We start from the raw sequence: 18,788 nt of genomic DNA, 5'->3' as shown, positions 1-18,788 counted from the left end.
TTTAATTTTCTCTCTAAAATGTAAGCAGTGTTTGGTTGGATTAAAAACCTCTTCGCTGTATGATTACTCATACCTCACCTACACAGTATTTGGTGAGATCATTGGTGCCCCCATGTTTGAAAGAAAATCTGCAAAGGTGTTCTCTTGGGTGCTCCTATGGTAGGTACAGTAAAACATGATAAAGTGCTCTATACGGTGGCCCAGTGTTTAAGAAAACGTGATGATGTGAGCTCCATGTAAAGTGTCATACAGGCTGCCCTGCATGCTAGAAAATGAATTAGCCTCTATGTGCCTCTAAATGGGTAAATAGTTAATAGCTCCCTGTGTGTTTTCAATATAAAGGTGTAGTAGTTTTATTCTTATCCAGGCTTTTGGAATTGTCTCACTATAAATGCATCACGACTTTCTGTATGCTTGTGGCCCATCGCATGCAGCTGGTGCTGTTTTTAGTTTTGAGAGAGTCTGCCAGTGAGTGAGATAATTTCCTTGCCAATAAAAAAACATTACAAAGGACATTCTTTACTAGGTAGAACTTATAATTGATGAAATTAAAAGGCATGAGTTTGCTCACACACATTTCTCACAACATAAAAAAGATGGAAATTGTGTTTTTGCTAGTATCATCATTCATGAGATGTTGGACATTTTGTTCAGACAATATTGGTATGGCTACAAAGCAATAAAGATTTTTTTTCTTGCAATTCTAAATATACAATAACTGACAGGGGTTTGCTTGAAGCTGACTTCCATTTGCATTATATCAGGCGAATGTCTTGGGCAACTTGAAAATTTAAAGAGGAGCGAATGTGTGTTCCTCTCAGTACACACAGCCCAGAGCAAATATGCCTTTATCCAGCTTGTTTCATTGACTTTACATGCATCTACTGCGTCTTTTTTACATTTAGTTAGAAAGTAAGTGCAGTGCCCTCCACCAGCCTTATAGGCTTTGTCATTTTCTAACTTCCCTTCAAACTTTTTTCCTTTCCTAAATGTCTCTCTCTCTCTCTCTCTCTCTCTCTCTCTCTCTCTCTCTCTCTCTCTCTCTCTCTCTCTCTCTCTCTCTCTTCCTCCCCCGCCTCTCTTTTTCTCCCATTCTTGTTGACAGATTGGAGCAAGCTAGAGCCGCTTGGTATGGAAATGTACCTGGAGCCCAGGACAGGCAAGTTCTCAGTGACCCAAATACATACACACTCAAACACACACACACACACATAGAACGTGTCGTGTGTTGATTAATTGGGTGGTTGAAGGCTGGTAACAAGCAAATACAATGAAGAGATGGTTGATGTATGCGGGCAAAAAAAAAGGGATGAAGACTTGCTAGCTTCTTTGGAAAGTGGAAAGACACACATTAGTTAATAAAACGGTTAGATTAGTTTAAACATCTGTGAGATAAAACAAACCTAGGGAGTGTGTTTGTAAGATTGATTCCACAGTGCCTTGCTTAATGGCAGTGCAAATTAGCAAGTACAGGTATTTAGACCACTCCTGACACACACACACACACACACACACACACAGAGAGAGAGAGAGAGAGAGAGAGAGAGAAAAATAGGGGAATTGAGAAAACAACAGATCGAGATGTAACGATGAAAAAAAAAACTTGTAAGAGGAAAAAGGGAAGAAAGCCTGCTTCTAATAAACACACAGACCGTGAAAATGGTAAATCTATAATTGAGTTTGAAAACTCTGTGTGCGTGTGCGTGCTTTCATCAACAGATTATTGACTATTCACTTTCCTCTTCCTACTTACTGACTTCCTTTTAGAGAGAACCAATCAGAAGAGGCAAATTAAGGCAATTTACCACTTAACATAACTGTTAATAATTAATTACATAGCAAAACCTCAGAGATAGGTGAAACTCAGTGGAGGAAGGAAGAAAAAGAATGAAGGGAATAGGTTTGAGGTGGGGAACAATGACGAAAGGAAAGAGCTCATCAGAAAGGAAAGAGAGAAGGAAGAACAGAAAGAGGAACAGAGGAGAATTATGAAAACATTTAAATTCTAAGACAGGACAAAAAAGAAGAAGATAAGAAGAAGAAATCATGGACCTTTTTATCACTCTCTCCTTCCGTCTCATATACACAACAAATAGATAAATGTATGCAAATATGAGCAGACATAAAAGCATTATTGCAAAAGGTCACAGGTAGTGTGTCAACAAAAAAAAGGGACATGTAAATCGAAAAAGAAATTGTCTCTCTATTTCTTTACCCCGCCTTCTTTGTCAATCAAAACTCCACACAAAAAATGTTTATCTTATATTTATCTAGGTTATTGGCACAATGCCTAGCAGAAACATTGTGGCTAACATGTGAAACATGCATCTTAATTCAACATATTCAGACTCAGATAATAAGAGAAAATATTTTTTAGTCACTGTCTCTCTCGCTCTCCCACCCTCACTCTGAGGGAAACAGCCTCATTTCAGGCTGAGGTGTGTAATGGCTCTTGTAGGGAACGTAAAACAACATTATTACTGATCCAATTTATCAGCCGCTAAAATATCTCTAAGAGCAAGGAAAGTATAGCAGGAGCCTTCCTGACCTCTCTTTTCATTCTGTTTTTCCCCTGGCTCAAATAACAGGTTATTTGCTCCCTCTTTCTCTGTCCATTTGTGTCCATTATTTTCTCTCATGTTTTCTTATTAGTTATATCACAGATATGGGCCTCCTGTAAATCAGGTAAAATCAAAGATTTATACATGGACCAATCCAAAGGGCAGGTCTTCTCATTTTAACAAGTAATTACCACATTAACATAAACACAAAACTGTGTCCCATTAAGATTTTGATGCTAGCACTTAGCGTACACTGAGGCGCTGTCCTTGGTGCTGAAACTTAAGTAGTCTCCACAATGCATTTTTCTTTATGCAAGGATTCAGAATGACTACTTATTGATAGCACTGCCTGTGCCTTCTATCTACAGTACACACTGTTCACATTTTATATTTAAATTAGCTTTAATATTTGCTTGGTCATATAACTTGTGTTCAGAGAAGACTATATGTTATTTGTGTATGCCTCTGTGACCAACAGTCATGTTGGAAATATACAAATGTAGTACTTTGATAATGGTACCACCACCAACACTGCCATTATTATAATAATCATAATAATTATTATTATTAATCCTACTAGATCTCAGGACTGGCAAATTCTACACACTCAATGGCGAAATACTGACCATGGGAAGATTGCTTTATAGTAATTTGCACAATATAAATGGAATGAATAAGAAATGTTTGCAAAACTGGTGAAGCAAAGTAATTGTAGCAGTTTTTTATTTGACTCGCTTTACAGAAATGGAACTGAAATTAGCCTATTTTAGCCTTTCTTAAAACATAATCAGATAACAGGCTTGTTTAGGCTTATTCTCTGCATCCCACAAAAGGTCATCTTTGCTTTTTCTTGCCCAATTTAAAATAAAGATCACTGGCTAAATATACTTGATGTAGCTGGAGGTGGTGGTACCGTGAAATAATTGTTTCAGGGTTGTGGCCAGGTATTCATCTGCTGTCTAGTGACCAATTTGTTTCTGAAATGTCCAATTCTGTCTCTACCACTTTATAAGCCTCTATTAAGCTATGCAACTAGCACAAATACATTTAGTAAAATACTGACATAATCTGAGGCTTTTTCAGACTCTGGGATAGCCCTAGTCAATGGGAATACAATCTGAAACTAAAATTCACAGACTGTCCAATAGGAATATAGTTAGGGCGGGACAAAACAATTGTTTTTAGAGCCAATAGTGGAATTGTTCATTGAGTGCGGCAAATGGTGGTGGATTAACTAGAAACTATATGAATGCTTTAGCTGTTTTAAGCTGCAGTCTAAAAATGAATCGAGCTTCACCAAGTTTATGGCCTGTCTCCTTCCTAAAACATTTTGAAAATCAAATTTGAGAGGACTGTCTGGGTTAAATAAAAGGAAAGTTTCTTACTGAGTCATCACGTTTGAATAGCAAGTCCCGACTCCATTCTGTACAGTGTCTGGCTGCCGCTGTGGGTTGCCTTTCAAAAGATGACTGCAATTCAAGTTTTCAGAGTGGGAAATTCACATTTTCACTACTCTGATCAGTTTGCAGTTCTCCTGCTCCACCCTACTGTTCTTCCTATAAATTCAGTATTCCCACTTTGCTGCAATTCAGCTAAGGCTCTGTGAATTAGGTGATAGATGGTTTGTTTGAGTAGGAAGTGGCAGGAATGACATAGAGAAAATCTGGTACAATGCAATAACCTTTTCCTTTTTTTGCTGGTTGAGGGTTCAAAACTGTAGTAGATTACATAGCTTACATTGTTCACTGTTTCTTTTTTATGATTTTTGTTTGATCTGCAGACATCATGAGCCAGACATGGTGCTACTGTATGGACTAATGCTAAAAGCTGAAACCTCATATTGCCTAAAAATGAGAGGTAGCAAAGACAATGCACATACAGCAGACAATAAAATCTCCCTTACCTGTCTCTTTCTGTCAGTCTCTCTCTGGCTCTTCTTTGTCTCCCCCTCCCTCCCTCATTCCCTAACTCTCCTCCTCTTGTCTCCTCACCTCTTCTCTCCTCTCTAAAAGATGAAACCAATTTTTCAGCCCCCGCAGGAGACAAATTACTCCTAATAATCCCTCGTTTCCTGAAGAGGGCCTCTTTCTTTCCCGCTCAGCCAAGAGACCAGAACCTTAATGGATATGCGGAATTAGACGGAAAATGACGGCGAGGGTTTGGTAATGACAGGCAGTGTTTGGATTTTCATTGTTGCCTTGTAAAGAGAGAACCCACGGCATTACCACATCAGTACTGTTGATAAGCTGACTTTTGATTTGGGAGATGGTAGAGGATGGCTGAGGTGGAGTTGAATCACCCAAACAGATCAGACAGAGAAAATGTTTAAAAACCAGTGCTGAGTGCTCCTGATGCAATTATATGTGAGCCTTAGTTTTAAGGCCGTTTAAATATGTAACAACTGTAAAGATCCCACATTTCGTTACATGATTTACTGCACATTTGTTCCAATCTTCAGATGTGGAGTGTTTAGGAAGGAGGATGCAAGACTTTGTGAAAGCTTTTACATCCAGCTCCCTTTGAAGATCCCAGCTCATAATTTCATTCCTCCTCCTTCCTTCCTTCCGCCAAAAGACCGAGAAATGTTGGAGCTTTCATCTCGGTGACATATCACAGAGACCCCTCTCAGTGACAGACGCATTAAACAACCAACCAACAATCAGCACCTGGTCAGCAGTTCCGGTAAACAAATCAGGAGGCCCAAATGACTTGTAATAGCAGCCATTTTGATGCTTTTACCCAAAGTAGTGGGGCAAAAAAGAGATGGAGAGAGAGAAAGTGAAACTAGGTGTGTAGGTGTGTGCATACAAAGATATGTGTTTTGTGCAACCCGTTCTCACTCCCAAGTTGTCAAATACTGCAGCTTGGTCAGTGGTCCCATTATTTCTGGACGTGCCAGCTGTCAAAGTAAGGTAAAGTACTTTAAAAAGCAAGAAAGTCCACATATGGTGTTGGTGGGGCGGATCAATGGCTCAAAAAAACACAGGACTTAAACCCAGAAGACCGCTAGACATGTCTTGTGTGAAATCAAATGTAAACATTCTTTTATGTAACATATGGTATGGTTACGTCAGGTCCTTAACGTAATTTACGACCTTTTCCTAAACCTAACCAAGTAGTTTTGTGCATAAACCTAACCAAACTGTAACTGTTTCACACAGTAACTGCATCCAGAAATGAAAGTAGTGGAGGGGCACTGACCAGACTTCCCTACTTTACAAGTTGGGAGTGAGAACATGTGGATTTTGTGCATGTAATAGAATACATTTGTCAGGAAGTTACTGTAGAGAGAGTAATACTTCGTATGGCGATAACTTGAATAAACGTGAATAAGATAAAATGACTGTGTCCTACAAATTTTCAAGAAACAAATACATTGCTATATCAGGCACTTAAGCCTGATATAACATATATCATATACAGCAATTGAGTCTGGGCAACTCCAAGCCCTTGATTGAGGTGAGGGAAAGTGATTTTCTTGCTTAAATTATTGAAAAGTCAATGATAACACGTGACACGAGGTTGCCATATTAGCAATGTCAATAGATATATTTTGGGGCAAAACATGTAGGTAAAAATCCATTGATGTAAGCACAAATACAAATCGATTATTTAAATAAACAAATGCAGTTGCTTACATGCAGGGCAGTGGGTGTCATTCAATTGTTTGATGAGTAGTTGAAAATTGGGACTCACGCTATGGCCTTCTGAGTCACCAGATCTCTACCACACTTAACACCTATGGTAGATTTTAGATGTCCCACACAGCACTCTCCACCAGCGTCATCATAACAGAAAATGAGGGAATATCTTTGGGCAGAGTAATGTTTGTTCCGCCAGACTTGTACAATCTACATGCTTAAGAGCACTGAAGCTGTTATAGAGGCCTGTGGTGGCCCAACACCTTACTAGGCCAATTAATGTTGGTTTTTATTTTTGCCATGTATAAAAATCCACAGAAGAGATGGAACAAAAAAATGTGTAAAGTTTTATATTGTGTAAAAACAAAATAATTGAAGGGTTTCGAGGCTGTCAAGTTAGGGGTGGATCACACTAACAATAAATTCACATTCTCATATATTGTCAATGTAATAATTTATGACACAAACAGAAAGATTTTAAATGAATACATCAAAAACTCAAGGGTCACATATACATATATCTAAATGTTCAACTAATATCCGTGAGAGTTTTCTCTGAAAAATACATTTAATTACTTTCTAGAATACTGTTAAAATACAGGGGGATGAGATGTAGCATTACTTATCCCTGAGATCCATTCACACTGCCCCTTAAAAAAAAGCTAGCAAAATCCGAACAGCACTGCTATTTGAGATGATGGTTTCAAGCTTGTTTTTTTCCAGTGTGTGAAAAAGACAGGGTTTGCAAAAGCCCTGAAGAAAATTGGGTTTTCTCACTAGGGCTTTGCTGTTTGAAGGAGGGCTATGAGGCCAGATTAGCTTTACCTCACTGGTAATGGAACTGGGAGTATTTTGAAAAGCATCCGTCTCCTCACTTTTTAGCCTGAGGGTCTTGGTTGCTTTAGCCAGACTAGCGACGTCTGCTTTGAGATGCGTCTGTTTTGATCTGTGAATGTATGAAGTAATGTTGGTATTTTATCTGATTAGAAATGTCACAGACTTAAGCAGGCTTTTTAAGCAATCTTTTAAGGAGCTTTTCTCCACCTGACCCTGTCTAATAAAAGTAAGTACAAGTCCAAAGTCATCAGTCTTATGCAAAGGTTTGCTCTCTTTTCCAGACAGAAAGCTTTAAATTTAATTTTTTCCCTGAAAGGGATAGTTTTTTTAAACTTTATATGAGACAGTTATCCATAGTCAGCGTATTGCCTGCAGCAGACGGAGGTCAGTGCGCCCCCAGTTCGGAGAAGCGGACTGGAGACCCAACAGGGAGTCCTAGCAGTGCACTGCTGAATACAGGATCGGCGGGAAAACATATTTTAGTCAACCTAAAAAATGAACATCAGTTTAAGTGTACTCTATATTAAGGATATTTTCACAGCTTTACCTTGCCCTCAGACAGTCCTGTCATTTGGCACTACACTGTCTCAACCTATAATTGCTGTATTCCTATGCCTAAGCCCAACTCTGCCGTGCACGGCATGTTACACTGCAAGTCAGCTGTTAGGATCAAAGTTACAGCGGTTTATGGAAGAAAAAACAAATACAAGAAAATTAAAATAAATCATTATGACAGCGAAGACGAAATGCCTTTCACCATACACCATACCTTCATGAACCCTATACAGAAGACTTTTGCAGATGAATATGGAACGGCTGAGGAAACCTCTAATATGTCGCACACTTAAACTGATATTTATTTTTTAACGGTGGGAGTTGTTTTATGTGGCTAAAATACTTTTTTCTGCTCACCCTATATTCAGCATGCAGCAGAATATACAACATAAACTGCATAGACATTTACATTTTGGAAAATGTACGTTTTATTTTATTTTACTGAGTTGTTATTTTTATGTGCTGCAGCCATTGTCACCAAAATAACCTTTCAAGATTTTTTCAGTTTCAAATCTATACACTAAACTGATCATAAAGTCTTTAGATAGCAAAATTATATGAAAGAAAGGGTAAGAGTAATAATCAAAACATGCTTTACATTATCCTGGCCTTATATAAGTAATGCTATGGGTATATTATTAGTATCAGTAATAATAAGTATATGCCTTGCAAAGCAAGTGCGAGCTACTGTCTGAGATAAGCTGCATTATTGAGTTGTTACTGGTATACATCACATCATTATTTCATCCCACCTGCAAAGAAGAAGTATGCAAACACTAACTACATTTCAATTTGTATCCCTTTTGTTGTGCACTAAACTATTTTTGGTTGTGTCAGTGTTTCTCAAAGTTACACTGAAGTCTAGATACTGATACAATGAAGGTTTGGAGTCTCTATGGAAAGCAGCCTTTTGAGTCCTAAAGAGGCAAATTTGTTTGAGTCTCACCAGGAATGACACCTGCCAAAATGACACATATTATGGGAAAATGATTTTTGTGCATGGATGTAGATGTGTCTGTGAATTTTTGGATAATTGCAATTTCAAATGTGAGTCAGTATGCATCTGTATGCATTTGCATACACACTCAGGGTTTCAGTATGTGAATTTGTGTGCATGTCTATAGGCGATGTACATGTGTGGGTGCATATTTGTGAGGCTGCTTGTCATTTTGAAACCTGTGAGATTGAAACCTGCTGTGTGTGTGACCAGGAGGCTTGTAGCAACAGCAGGGGGTAAACAAGCTGACCTTTAAAGCTTTGATCAACCTGAAGGAAAGGGATGGGCAGGGGGTGTCAGCAAGAAGGTTAGGAGTAGGAGGGAAATGAAGGGAAACATGGGAGTCTATTCCAGCATAAGAAATGCTGCTGGGTATGTCAATATGTATGCTCACAGATATCTGTATCTGTCCCCATTTATTGAGTCATCCCTTACCTCAGCCAGCGGTACAATTCCCTGTATGTCGGCGTTGCTGATGTAAAGGTGTGAGACTTTCTCTGTTTGCCTGGAAGTTGTCTGCATTCCAGCTGGGTACTCGATGTTCCAGTGCAGAGTCTGGGTCGGCACCAGGTTGATGACATTATCCACCTCAAAGTCCAGCTGCATCACCTCATATGATGGACTTTCCAATCTACAGAGACAGAGAGGAGGATGGAAAAACATATATTTTTTAGGGTATCAAAATATTTTACTTCCGATTTTTAGATCTTTCCCGCAAAAACATTTTTTGACACATAGGAAGTCATGTGTGGCAGCAACAATACATGGTAGAAATTTGTAGTTAAGGGCACTGATATCTACCTTAACTGGCCAGACAATGTGATGAGTTTCCAACATAAAAATCAAACATCACCAGAAAGTCTGGGGAAGTCAATGGCAGAGTACTGGGCACATTTTAAGACTGACAAATGATGCTTGGGAAGTGCTGTGCAAAAACTCACCAGCAATGGCCATGATGACCAAAAAATACCACTTTCAGATCTCATTTGGATCAACAAAACTTTTATAGCCGCTTACTCATGAGAGAAAAATGCTCTGTCACAGATAATGGTAGATTACCTTTAATACAAGAGAAAGAGCCAATGGCAAGGTCACTGTTTCTTTCTTTCTACATGGAAATGTAGTAAAAGAAGAGGAAGATAAAGGTGATAGAAAGGGAGATAAAGGGTTGTTCTCACCATTTTTTAAATGATGGCCTGTAACTTTAGTGTAAACCACTTTCACACTCTGAGTGTCTCTGTGCCTTTGTCACAATCCCTGGAGCTGTAAAAATATATTACATTCATACAAAGCATCTACTTCTACTTCTGAAAATGTGATTATGATGATAATAATGACCAGGAGGATGAAGAAGATGATAGTAAGGATGTTGGTGATGGAAGTGATAATGATGAGTGCCTTCAGGACTGTTAAGAAGGTGCAAAAGTTGAAATCACACTATATATGTGTGCATATGTGTGTGTGTTTGTGTTTGTGTAAGTGGTTGTGAGAGAGAAACAGGGAGTCAAATCATCCCATCCAAAAATAATGGCACGTTTTACAGCTTAATGGATAGAAGCCATTCTATTTTATGCTCTCTCCAAAAAGCCTGTGGAAGTATGTTTATGTGCCTCAGCCTTTCTCTGTTGGTCAGTGTGTTTAAATAATGTTATGTTTAGGCATCAGCACAGACCAGTAGCATTGCTCAAGATGTTTTGGATGCAGGCTTATATCTATTTTTCAGTAATAAAATGAGATGGTTAGCTTTGGTTAGCTTAGCATAAAGACTGAAAACAAACCTGGGGGAAACAAACTGTGCTCTGTCCAAAGGTAAGAAATATGTCTACCAGCACTTCTAAAGCCTCTGTGTGTCAATCTTAAAATCATTATAAAGGTCTATCACTCACAATCTGTTTCGAGATAAGCACTTTCAGATTCAGTTAACATTTTCTAGTTGGAAACTACTGCAACTTTATAAAAAAAGACATATGTTAATACCCCTCTATTCTGATTCTTATATACAGAAATTTGTCTGTCACTTTGACAACTTGGATTTCAGCTGCACATCATGCCCTCACAACTTTGTAGACTGCCATACCTGCTTTACCTCTCTGCCTGTCAGACATCCTGATTTGATCTGCTGCTACTGTGAATCAGATCCATCTCCTTCTTTTACACCCGAGCCAGCTGTGTCACACTTAAGGTCGTTATGAGGATTGTGGTCAGATTCAGAATGAATGAATGATTAAAGAGTTGAAATAAAATGAAATTCAGGCACTGCAGTAAAATGTTGTGTTTGTGGTGCTTTAGGCTGTTACATACAGCAAAATACCCACAGTGGTTCTTAAATAAAACCACTATCTGGAATGTGACAGTACATTTCCCGTGGTCAAGATAGCAGTGAAATATTCTGACTAAGTGATACACAAAAGGTCTCCTGGGTGGAATTTTGCAGATAAGCGTTCAACAAACACCGAGTTTGACTGTTCCACAGCGACAAGAAAGGCGATCTGAAAATAATTTAGATACAGTATTTCGTTGTCACTGACACACTCTCTCTAACGGCCACACACACACGTTCAGCAGCTAGTGAAACATGATTTAGAAAAAGGGTAAGCAGCTGTAAATTGATTTTTGAGTCCTCATTTCATAGCAAAATGTTACAGACATGTTCACACACACACACACACACACACACACACACACACACACACACAGATATATAGGGGTTAAAGGTCATGACAAAGCCAATTGCTGGGGGTCTGTGATATCTGGCATGTCTGCCTGTGTGTGTTTGTGTGTGTGTGTGTGTGTGTGTGTGTGTGTGTGTAGGGAGATGGGGTGAGCAATGTAATACACAGATAGATTAAGGAGAGAAAACTGATGGGTGTCAGCTCCCCTTGACCTCTTACAGATCCCTCCATCATGCTTGCTTTTCTTTCATCTGTCTCTACCCATCTGTGTCCCTCGCTCTGTCTCTTATCAAGCCTAAAAACACAAACCTCCAGCTCCTCCCCCCACCTACCTCTCTCCACTACAGAAGGTAGAGGTGGTGGACACCTACAAGGTCCTGGGGGTGACACTCAACAATAAACTGGACTGGACGGATCACACTGAGGCCCTCTACAGGAAAGAACAGAGCAGGCTGTTCTTTCTGAGGAGGCTCAGGTCATTCAACGTGTGCACTCAGCTACTACAGATGTTCTACCAGTCTGTAGTAGCCAGTGTCCTCTTTTTGCGGTGGTCTGTTGGGGGGGAGGCATCGGCACTGGGGGTGCCAACAAGCTTAGCAAGGTGGTGAGGAGGGCCAACTCGGTGGTGGGGATGGAGCTGGACAGTGTGGAGGCTGTGGCTCAACTTACCCCGCTCCTATGCTCAACTTACCCCGCTCCTATGCTCAACTTACCCCATACACGGGGTACGTTAAGCCACAAGACCATGGACATGCTATATTATCACAACAGTTATGTTTCATTCTGTTTGTTTGAAGGGATGCACAACATCCTGAAATATATGCAGATATATTAGTTAGTGACAAAACTATGATTGCCTTGATGTAGTGATCCTAAATATGAAAAATGACTCATCTTACCCCACTCTCCCCTATACTTTTATTTATAGTTTTATATCTTCTAATATTAATAATATTTCTATTATGATATTCTTTCTCTGTTTTTGCACTATTTTGCCCTATTGCTGCTATGTCAACCTGAATTTCTCCTAAGGGGGATAAATAAAGGAATATCTTATCTTATCTTATCTTAACCTGACATCATATTACATTTGGTCCCATGGAAGGTTATTTTTATGATTAAAACGTTAGTTACCTAATCTAGGAACAACAAAATGTTATTAAACTCTCAGCCCACCATTAGCTTAGTAACAAATCACTTAACAAGACATCCCTCTAACAAGGAATATAAAATAATGCAGCAGAATTACAACTACAAGACAACTACTCCTAAAGTGCACAGACCGACTTTTGGCTCCTCTTTAGCCATTCTTTCCTTTATTTCATCCACTACTGGCTGTAAAAGCAGTGGGAAGCTTCTCTTTTCTATTGGCGCAGTCAGAGTGAATAAGAGGGAGATCCACAGAGAGAGAAACAGGCTCCCTAATTAAAAACATTTGAAACAACCCAACCTGATCTCAACCAAAGCCTGAAGGTATGCACAACAAAATGGCTCAAACTTGATCCAAGCCCGACAGATCCAACAAAGTTTCCGGTTTTCATCATACCAGGTGCTCAGTATGGTAAGTACTGTAAGCTACATTTAGAGAACATGACTTGGCCATTATTTGTCTTTGTTTTATGTAATGTTCTTAGAAGATGGTAACACTTTGTAACATGCATTCAGACCTGTGAGCTGGCTTGTGTCATGACAGTCCTCTAATAGTCTGTGATAAGTGGCTTGCTGAAGGAGAGTCACTAATACAGTGTACACAATACAGAGTAGCAAAGAGAGAAAAAGAATTAATAGAAAACTTTGTCCAATTTTTTTTCAATTTTGGAGCATTTTGGTGAGGCCCACTATGCCCTATGTGTGCGTATCCATCAATACAACTTGTTGTTTAACCTCGAAGGACACAGTAGCTGTAGCCCTATTTCATATTTTCCAGGGAGAAATCTAAAACACAGCAGAGCTTTAGACACACACAGAGACACAATGCTCCGTCATTCTCACTCTCTGTTCCTGTCTCTCTCACACTCATAGACACACTCACACAGGCAATGCACAAGCAACACTCTCTTTCTCTCTCTCTCCCCCCTCCCTCTCTCTCTTCTCTCTCTCTCTCTCTCTCTCTCTCTCTCTCTCTCTCTCTCTCTCTCTCTCTCTCTCTCTCTCTCTCTCTCTCACACACATACACACACACACAGAGAAAATGTTGAGTGTGTTTGGGTGCAGTGTAATCGCTGGAGCTGAAAAAGCAATGTGTCTGCAGTGACAGGTTCATTCAGGTGTTAGCTCTGTCCCAACCCCAAGGTTTCAAAACAATATTACACTGTCCTCTAGTGCATACGCATACAGACAGACACACACACACGCACCTGAACATTGTTCGCCAACACTCAAAACCAACCAAACAAAACCACTGCAGAAGTTCACACTTTCTGGCCATCTCTGAGTATGCTTTCTTTCAGGCAATGCTGACTTTCAGCTATTATCCCTGTTACTGACAAAGTGATGTAGGTTTACAGTGTCAGCCAGAATGAGTCAACATGCATCATCTGACCTGGTCTGATAATCCTTCTCCTAACCAGTGTTACATGAGGCCAGCACCAGGCTTTGGTGAACATACATTTCTTTCAGGATTTAATCTTATTAGGTTTGAATTGGCATTGGAAATTTGTATTTACAGTAGCTGATCAACTGACTGACATCTAGAAAATGAATGAATGAATGGATGAATTATAAGGAAGAGAGCAATAAAAATGTAAGAGACAAAAAATATTAAAGGAACTCAAGAAATTCTATTGTGTACCTATTGAATGTAACGTAATTGAGCAGTTCAATCATGTGTATGGGACAATGGATGTAGACCACCGCTGGACTGGCCATCGGGCATACCGGGCATTTGCCCGGTGGGCCAATGGTGATTTTTTGGGCCAGGCCCTTTTTTTTTTTTTTTTACTAATTGTACTAGTATTAGTAATGGTATTAGTCATGATACCTATTGGTACACAAAACTGGTAGATCGGCCCATTAGTTATGATTGATTCTGGGCTGGACCAATTACAGCCGAGGGCGGATGTCCCCTCCCTCTTGGGCCTCGGCTGTCAATCAATCAATCATACAGAGAGAGAGGAGATCACGAAAATAGACAGCAAGAAGCGGAAAGGAAGCGTGGAAAAAATTAAAGCAAAAAAGAGACAAGCCCTTCAGGCATATGCAGCCAAATGTGTTAAAATAACACAGATGTTTGCTGGTGGCTATGGCGGAGCTTCATCTTCAGCAGCAGCAGCATCCGAAGCAGCCGCAGGTAATGATGGCGGAGGTGGCCGTCAGGTGGATGAGGGGAAGGGGAGGCAGGAGGAGGAGAGACCCGCGGCCGCCGAAAGTTTGTTTTCATTCATAGGCTTCATTGTCTTTCCATCAATACCTGGTGGGCCGGTCCCGGCTCAAAATGCCCTGGCCGATTTTTTGTCCCAGTCCAGCCCCGATGTAGACTTGAGTATTTGAACTGTGAGTTATAGGCTACTTCTCTGAAGATACATGTAAATAGATCTGCATATTATGTTGCCGACCTGGGTGTTTAGTCAGCCAATTGGTTGTTTCAAATGCCAAAGCTCAGCGCAAATCCAGGAAGTACTGTACCCCTGATGTAAAGAGGCAGAAAGTAAGAGTTGGGAGTATGAGATGGGCATGTAGCAAGTCTGACTTTCATGCAGTAGACTGGAATACACATTGTGTTACAGACCTGGAATTAATGTTTGCCTTTTTGTTAACTGTAATCATAATCATAATGTAGTATATTTATTGAGCACAACCAACATTTGTACGTGTTTCAGAATACTCCAATGTCTACAAACTGTATCTGTCTACTTACCAACTATCATCTATGTGCATGTCAAGGCCTAAATTTCATGTTTTGGTCAGTTTGTTCGAGTAACACCCTGTAAAATCTAGTAAATCCATAATTGGGCTTCTCTCATTGTGGTCTGGCATGGCCATGATTAATTTGGATTAGAAAGACACTCTCCTTCACTCTGATGAGCATCCTTCCTACACACAATTAAATGGTTAACTGGATGTTTTGCCTTTGATTTCAAACAAGAAAAACCTCACTTACTTTGTAGTTGAAGAATAAGTGAATCCATTCAATGAATGAATTCTTCATTCTATGATAATATCTAGTTTGATATGTTATCAAGATTGAGAAGAGACATCATTATAAATTGTTTACCAGACAATAGGGTAATCAGATGTGAATGCAAAGCAACACGTGTATTGTTTCAAATAAAACCCAGTTACAATAATAAGACATTACATTCTTAATGTAGTTGGCTGGTGAGTTATAAATATATGCCTGCTTATAATTTAATCAATAGTTTTATACCTGTCTCTGTCTTGCACCTGTTTAGAATTTCCTTTCTGGGGCAAAAGTACATTGGACAGAAAGGTGTTAACACCACGGAAAATACATTACAACCATCCATTGGAAATTGGAAAAACTCTTCAAAAGAACATCTAAAGGATTTTCATTCCTGACTCACCTGTGTTGCTAGATAATTGATAAAGATAGCTTGATAAACAGCGAGATAGACAGACTGACACACATCTTTTTGATAGTGAAAGCTTCGGTGCCTATGGAGGCTGGCCTGGTTTAGCCTATAAACCCAGATAAAAAGATACACTGCTGGCAGCAGAGAGTGTCTTGTGAGACACTCTGGTTGGATTCACTTCTTACACTCATGTGTAACTGGTTTGGCCTCTTGGAGTCTCAGAGCTGATTAGGGGGGATGATTGACTATTTTTTTCTCTGTTTATCTGTTTAGCCATCAATTAAACAATTTAGTTTCCAGGCTGGGTCAACAGAGATAAAATCTTGTTTGCAGCCTCACATTTTCTGTTTTACTGTCTCTGCCTTTCTGTTTATACATCAGTTTCCTGGATTTTATGGCTCTATGGGGGGCAGTGTTTGTCAGTCAGTCTGTCAGTTTGATCCAGACTAAAATATCTTAACAAATATTGGATGAATTGCATTCATTGTCCCCAGAGGATAAAACTTTCTGACTTGCTGTTCCCCTAACTTTTCCACTAATGCCATCATCAGGTTGACATTTTTGGTTTTGAGTTAAATTATACAACAGCTATTGGATGGAATTGACATTACATTTGGCACATACATTATATTATGACCAACAGAATACATTGTTATAATGTTGGTGATACCTTTAATTTTCCATTAAAGTTCCATCATCAGGTCAAAATTTTAATGTGTTACTCCAAATGTTAGCATGCTGACACACTGAACTAGAGGGTGAAAATGGTAACACCTGCTAAACATCTGCATGTTAGCATTGTCACTGTGATCAAGTGCATATGTTGCTGTTAACATTGAGCTCAAAGCATCGCTGTGTCAGTACAGCCTCACAGAGCTGCTAGCATGGCTCTAGACTCATACTGTTCTTAAACTACACACACACAAAGACATATTTAAAGAGTGCAGTCACCAAAAGACAGTTAAACAGTTAAAACTAAAAATATAACATGACAAAAATCTAAATAAAGATAAACACAGTAGGTTTCATCTCTTCATCTTTTAGTCTTACAGTATTGTCATCTCTGTAAGAATTTCTCATAGAGTGTGTGTGTGTGTGTGTGTGTGTGTGTGTGTGTGTGTGTGTGTGTGTGTGTGTGTGTGTGTGTGTGTGTCCTTGTGCTGCCCCCTGGGTCAAGTCTCCTTGCCCATGTCTCCTGCCCATGTAACAAATGACTGCCATACACACACACACCCTGAGACACCTCCAATGGCCTTGCCGTAGAAGTGGACACACAGTCAAGGACCTGTTCATCTCGCTGTCACAGTTTTAATAAGAGTCACACATAGTATTTGATCTGTTTTTTTACACACACACACACACACACACACACACACACACACACACACACACACACACACACACACACACGCTCACATCATTGCTTGAGTGATGAAGTCTCACAGTTAACTGGGCTCATTGCCTCACCTAATATATGCCACATACACAAACCAGATTATTACCAGAGCATCTGATCTGAAACTGATTAGATTTACTTTCTCTAGAGAGAGAAAAAGATTTGGCTCACGTGTTACCCTTTGATGTTTGATTTTAAGTGTTGCATATTCATCAGTGAGTATAAATTACATCTGAAATAAATATGTGCATGATAGTTGATGATATTTGATTGATATTTACTGAGAATTCTACTTTTTCCCCCAAACTTTTATTATTGTCAGAGGAGTTTCAGCTCCCCGTGGCTCCCTGTAATTCAAACCCCATTGCTGACCCCTCACTGGTTTGTCCTCCTGAAGAGAAGCAGGTGGTAGTTCTAGGAAAATCTCTCCCTTTAAGTCACCCTCAAAGTTGCAAAAACCCCACATAGGATCCATAAACACATACACACACTCAGTTACACACACACTCAGTCACACCATGTAGCAAATGCAGGGAGGACGGGTTGTCTTATCAAAGTGTACTGTAGGAAAGTGGTGGTCTCAGGGGAAATTCAAAGGACAATAGAGAACAAACACACACACACACACACACACACACACACACACACGCACCACACACACCAGATATGCACCGCTGGCAAGAAGAGAGGAACATCCCCTGGGAGAACACAAGGCAGCAAAGAAAGGATGGAAAAGTGAGGAGGACAAGAAAAAAGGTGAAGGAAAATGTTTTCTCTTTTCGCTCAGAGGAAGTTGTCACTTACAGCAGTTCCCCTCTACACTCGCACAGCCAGTGTCTGACAGCAGGTGTGTGTGTGTTACACAGAGAGAGAGACACAAGGGGGTTGGTAGAGAAATATCTGATATGAGACAACCACGGCACAGAGGGAAAGGAAAAAATTAAGCACTGTAACATGTAAAAAGCAATATAGGATAAGTTATAGAGACATGAAGCACCACATGGAAAAAGAGGTAATCACACACACTTTCTCTCTCTCTCTCTCTCTCTCTCTCTCTCTCTCTCTCTGTCTCTTTCTCTCAAACACACACACACACACACACACACACACACAGCTGTCAGAGATGTGTTAGCTGCAACATGAGACATAGAAAGACAGAAGTAAAGGCAAGACGATGCCAGGCGGAACCACAGGCCGACAACACTGTCACAGCCATCACCTACCTTCACCTTCATTGTGTGTGTGTGTGTGTGTGTGTATTAGAGAGAACGTGTGTGTGACAGCTTGACGCAGAGATGCAACACGCCGTCGCAGACAACCCCTGTCAGTTTTGCTTAAGACAACCTCGAACTGTGTGTGTAAGAGTGCATGTCACTGTGTGTATTTTTGTGTGTGTATTCTGCTCCAAGCTGGCAGTCCATCAGCCATTCACACTTAATTTCAACACCTCAATGCACACTTGGTTGCAACCATCCATTCATCCATCCAACACACACACACACACCTGCTGAGTCTTTTTAACCTGGTTTAGCCTCCACTGACCGGCTGTCAGATCTCGGTTGCCATCGGTTACCAAAACCCTATAATGTCAAGGGAA

At 40.0% G+C, this 18,788-nt stretch overlaps 1 protein-coding gene across 1 annotated transcript in view; it reads right to left on the bottom strand.

The window, feature by feature from the left end:
* si:dkey-215k6.1 (transmembrane protein 132D) overlaps window positions 1-18,788 on the bottom strand; it is a 244,449-nt gene that overhangs the window by 67,166 nt on the left and 158,495 nt on the right. Inside the window, exon 5 of the mRNA XM_051423450.1 lies at window positions 9,027-9,222. Within this exon, the coding sequence (XP_051279410.1) occupies window positions 9,027-9,222 (196 nt within the window). The remainder of the gene's footprint in view (window positions 1-9,026; window positions 9,223-18,788) is intronic.

This window comes from Dicentrarchus labrax, unplaced genomic scaffold (assembly GCF_905237075.1).
Source record: "Dicentrarchus labrax unplaced genomic scaffold, dlabrax2021, whole genome shotgun sequence".
In the NCBI taxonomy this organism is placed as follows: Eukaryota; Metazoa; Chordata; class Actinopteri; family Moronidae; genus Dicentrarchus; species Dicentrarchus labrax.
Note: the sequence above shows the minus strand (reverse complement) of the source record. Positions and strands in the feature narration are given on the sequence as shown.